At 38.2% G+C, this 5417-nt stretch overlaps 1 protein-coding gene across 1 annotated transcript; it reads right to left on the bottom strand.

The window, feature by feature from the left end:
- Positions 1–1233: 1233 nt before the first annotated feature.
- Ccdc54 (coiled-coil domain containing 54) lies at positions 1234–2478 on the bottom strand. The gene has a single exon (XM_004643963.2). The coding sequence runs from the start codon at positions 2255–2257 to the stop codon at positions 1271–1273; it is 987 nt and encodes a 328-aa protein (XP_004644020.1). The 5' UTR covers positions 2258–2478; the 3' UTR covers positions 1234–1270.
- Positions 2479–5417: the final 2939 nt, after the last annotated feature.

Here is a 5417-nt window from a genome sequence, read left to right as displayed (position 1 = left end):
TGTAGTTGTACATGGTGGCACATACCTGTAATAGTAGCAGCTGGAAGGCTAAGGCAGGGGGATAGCCATGAGATCAAGGCCAGCCTGCACTATATAGGGAGACCTTGCCTTAAACAACAACAGCAGCAGCAGCAACAACAAAGTGGTCATGTACACATCTGATCTGCAAATTTCTAGTATCTTTGTAAAGAAAAGAATTGTTTATAATTACCATTAGATCACCACCTGACAGAATTGTTCTATTGTTTTTGTCCTCTAGTTTTTGCTATACCCACATCAGCTCATTTATTTTCTATGAAACTGAGTTACACATAGCAAGCTATCAAAGTACGTGCCTCGCCAAGATTCCCTTTTGATTTGTAAACAGAATAATTACAAGTAGTATATTTACTATGAATATTTGTGATTTGACTGCATATAACACCAAATGAATGACTATTGGTAGATTGCATTCACTGGCTTAAGTGGAAAAGGAGATACATTCAGAATATTCTGCATATTTAGAAAAAGTATGTTACAATAGCAGCCACCTACTTTGTGTAACAATGACTTACCCTGAATGAAGGTTTATACAAAGTATTTTGTCATGTAAGAGTTTGTGATATTACATGGTTGAGATTGAACTTCAGAAATCCCTTAGATTTTCCCTTTTCCGTTCTATTAAATCTCTCTTTTTGTGAAAATTACCCAGAACCATACCTCCCTTTGCTGCTTATGTAATTATCTTATAAAGTTAAAGTTGAAATGAAAAGACATTTTAAAATTAATATTTTCCTTGTACTAAGTCTTTCAAACACCCTCATTCTCATCGTGATAACTTAGTAGCCTTATGGTGGATTTTTTTGTTGTTTGTTTGTTTTTCACTTTATGCTGCTTAAAATTTTGCCATAGAGTCTCTTATGCCACAAATTTCATCTATATATAAACCACTAAGATGAAAGTGTCTGGAAAACTGACATGATGGCTCCCAAATGTGTCTCATATCTCCTTTGAGCCCCTTCATTCTTTGTTGTTAGTGTTATATGAAAAGAGACAGGAGCTGAGTCCTCATGTATTGCCTTTGAGAAAACAAGACCATTGACATAAAGTGATGACAATAGTCCAATGGGATATACACTTTAACTTACTGGATGGGTATGAATTCTGAAAATAGTGGGCCCATAGTGAGCGAGCTAACAAGGCATTCACAGTCTCCACAAAGGCATATGAATGCTTACAACAAATCGATGGTATTTATTTTGTACTAAGCACAGGAGAGAAGAAAAACACTCTATAGCCTAGTTACTTCCTCTTTTGAAGAACCAAAAAGGCAGTAAACATAGTTGAAAAGAGAAAGAAAAACTGCAGTCAAGCTTGAAATAGGTCCAGAGAGTGGACCGCCTCTCTTGGGGATGACCTGTGCTTCCTCAGGAAGGAGAGCTGGTGTAGAAAGAAGCCACTGGATGAAGTCCTCTAACTTGGTAGCCCTGAGGAAAAATTTCCACTTTCCTCCATGAACAAAAGTTAGCTTAATCCATGTACCAAAGTTTGGGTAAATATTAATATTTGACTTTGCCCTTTTCAGGCTTTTAGGTGCTTTTTGGAGGTTACTTTTCCTTAGAGTTTTAGTTTTGGTAGAGATTTTATTTTCTTCAGGATGATCAGTAGGCTCTGGATAACCCAGCACTTTTCCTGGTTCTACTGTAGAGATTTTAGGGTCCACAGACACCGCGGTGTTCTTCATAGTTTCCAGTTGCATAAATTCATAAAGCAGTTCTATAATTTCTTTAGCTTTTTCTTTCTCCAGAACTTCTAAACAATATATGCTGGTGCAAGCTTTCTGGTTTTCCAGTTCTGTAACCTTGTTCTTTAAAGTATTCATGTCTTCTTTCACAGGGAGGATATCTTTGGTGATTGTGAATTGTTTGTCTTCATTAACATTCATTCTGGCTTCTAGGGCCTCCATCTGATTCTCATAGTGATTGATCTTTTCCTGGACTTCTGATACTGCACTGACGATGTCAGTCATCCTGCTGAGGAGTTCAATTTGGGTAAATTTAATATCTTGGAGAATTACTATGAGATTCATTTCTTCCTCTGAACTGATGCCGTCTTGGTCACAATCATAAGTCATTGTTGGGTATCTGATGGTTGAAGCTGAGTGCTGGATCTTACATTTTTGATAAAAATTTTTAAGAGATTGCCTGAACTTGCAAAGATTTGAAGTCCACATATATCCAATAGCAACTTTTACCCGTTTGGCATGGAACTTGTACATCTTTCATTGTGGAATAAGATGCAGGGTGTTGGGAAATGTGAGTGGACTCACAGGAAGAGACAATGTCAGGATGAGATGGTTTTCTCTTACAGTTTGCTGGGTTTCTTTCAGAGTAACATCATAGAATGCCCAAGGGAGAAATCAAAGACAGCAACAGATGCTCTTAGGTGGTAACTTTTCCAAGACAGACTGAGAGCTCTGTGAAACCATGGTCAACTGCAGGGACTTCTTCCCATGACAATCCGTAATGTCATGGTGATGTCACAATGGTTGCTGGCTTAGAACACATACAAGCCTATCACAGTAATTCTTAAGATTTTTGTCATAGGGTACTTCTTTTACTTTTAAAAATTATTGAAGACCAGAAAGCTTTTTCTTATGTGAGTTATATCTATCAAGATTACATATTAGAAATTAAAACTAAGAAAAGTATTAAGATATTTATTTCTTATACAAATAAAAAATCCATTACATGTTAATATAGATGGCATATTTTATGAAAAAATAATGCTACGTCTCATAGAAAAATAGTGACAAAAGGGGCTTATTTTTATATATTTGCAAATATTTAAGATAAATGGACATCTGGAGGACACATTCTCATATCTATTAATTTGTATTTGTAATGTGTTTTGGCTGAAGTATTTGAGGAAAATATGACATTATAGAAATATGTAAGGCTGGTGAGATAGCTCAGCAGACTAAGCTCCTGCTTAGGCAAGCCCAGGGACCAGGGTTCAATTGCCACCACCAAATGCCATGCTGGCTCCACTCCTGTGTGTGCTGAGCTGTCCATCATGTCTGGGCATGGTGGTGCATGCCTGTAATCCCAGCATTGAGAAGGCTCAAAGCAGGAGGATCACTACGAGTCTGAGCTGCGTAGTGAGACCCTGTAGCAAATACATAAGAAAGAAATATGTAAATATATGGAGTAGAGCATTTCACTTGCATTTTTTTAGATAATTGGGGATTATTTCTTGTTGTTCTAACAAAATTTGATAAATGATAACTTTTTAGAGGTAATCCATAATACATAATCTGAGGCCAGACCATTTAATATTCATACTCTGTTACTTCAAAATTCATTGACCCTCTTTTCATTTTGAGTGGATATACAATAACACATACTGATCATTGGAAAAATAGTGGTTCACTGCATTTGTAGATTTTCTAAATACCAATTCATTTTATCATAAAATAACAACCTATAGTATTCATTAATATCACCACAAATTTCATGAGGTCTTTGAGCATGCTGAAAGAGGTATAGCTGCGCAGTGAGACCCTGTAGCAAATACATAATAAAGAAATATGCAAATAGATAGGGTAGAGTATTTCACTAGTTTTTTTTTTTCAGATAATTGGGGATTATTTCTTGTTCTACCAACAGGAAATTTACGTTATTGAGTATCTACTTCTTTGAGTATGCTGAAAGAGGTAGATAACATTTTTTAAAAAAATTCTAATTTTAGCTTAAAAGCTTGAAACTTTTCAATAAGTTTTCAAGCTTGGTGTTTTCATTAAAATAAAATTATCTGCATGAAGCTTTTTGTTCTAAAAGTGCTTGTTAAACATGCCACTAGTTTTTCAGGTATATAAATAGTATTCTAAGAAAAAAGTGGCTATGGAAAATTATAAGTTCCATATGACAAATTTTACTTGGCTAAGCAGCAGCAGTGCTTGATGAGGGCCGGCCAAATAGCTCAGCAGATTAAAGCACCTGCAAGCAGGTGCAGGGGCTGAGGGTTCTACCCCGGGCCTGCCATGCCAGCCCCGCCCCCGGGGGCATGCTGAGACAGCAATTAAGACTGGGCCTCGTGGCATGCACCTGTAAGCCCAGCTGTTGGGAGGCTGTAAACAGGTGGATCACTACGTGTCCGATCTAGTAGTGAAAGCCTGAACACCCTGTAGACCTTTTCCTAAAATATAGAAAAAAAAAAGAAATGCTTTATGTATATATCATCTGTAATATTAAAAACATGTTGCGAGTTAGATTGAATACTATTAAATTTTTTTACTGTTTAATCAAGAATATGCTTGAGTGAAATACGGCTTTTTTTGTACTTTTTTTCTCCCTGTGATTGATTTTGTCCACAGGTCCTCCCCAAACTTTGTGCATGCATAGATGGGGTTTTAGGAGATGCGTGTACCACAGCACTCACCAGTGGATTAGTTCACTGATAAGTTTATTACTAAATGTTCTGTTTGGAGGTGGAGCTAGCCTGAAGAGGAGATAGGTCCCTGTGGGCATGGCCAGGAGAGATGTATCCCTTCTCCTCTGTTGATCTCTCTCTTTCTCTCCTTCTTTCCTGTAATGCTAGGAGCAATCCTCCTCTGCCGTACCACTCTACATGAGAGCCAGCCAAATGTGGTCTGAAAGTTCTACAAACTGTGAGCAAAGATAAACTTTTTCTCTTTAAATTGTGGGTGTTGAATTCTGTGTTTCAGTGATGAGAGAGTCAGGAAGACTGGGGTGCCAGAGAAGTGGAGTCATTGTTGTGACCATGTAGCTTAGAAACCTTCAGAAGTGGTTTATGGGAGGAATTTGGAAAGGTTTAGAGATGCTGGGTGGAGAAATAGCTCTAGAATGTTGTGAACTGACCTTGGTGGAGAACTGGACCAAACTCAAGACACCAGATGTGACTAAAAGGCAGACAGTAAAGATCAGGCTGAGGAGGTTTCAGCTGGAAACAGGCTCTACTGGTAGTTGGGCTCCAATCATCTATAGTATGCTCTGCTGCAAAATTTGTCTACATTTTGCTTCAAATCCTGAGACTTTGTGAAGTGGCTGAGATTAAGGGTGGTGGATCACTTAATCTGTGTAAGAAACTTCAATGCAGGGCTGGCCACAGCTCAGCAGACTGAAGAACCTGCTTAGGCAGATGCAGGGACTGGGGTTCGATCCTCAGTGTGCCATGCCGCCTCTGCCCTGAGGTGCACTGAGACATTGATGGAGACTGGGTGTGGTGGCATGCGCCTGTAATCCCAGCACTTAGAAGGCTGAAAACAGGAGGGTCACGAGGAGTCCTATCTATATGGTAAGTCCCTGTAGACCCTGGACTAAATATATTTAAAAAAAAGAAAGAAAAAAAAGAAACTTCAGTGCATCAGGACATTTGGATTATTGCTTGGATATTGTTGTTGCTTAGCCAGTTTTATC

This window comes from Octodon degus, unplaced genomic scaffold, assembly GCF_000260255.1.
Source record: "Octodon degus isolate 3935 unplaced genomic scaffold, OctDeg1.0 scaffold00187, whole genome shotgun sequence".
Classification (NCBI taxonomy): Eukaryota; Metazoa; Chordata; class Mammalia; order Rodentia; family Octodontidae; genus Octodon; species Octodon degus.
This window is presented reverse-complemented; position numbering and strand designations above follow the sequence as displayed.

What these genes read in the sequence shown, in the direction of transcription:
- Ccdc54 (XM_004643963.2), bottom strand. Translation starts at nt 2,257, where the DNA reads ATGTACAAGTTCCATGCCAAACGGGTAAAAGTTGCTATTGGATATATG.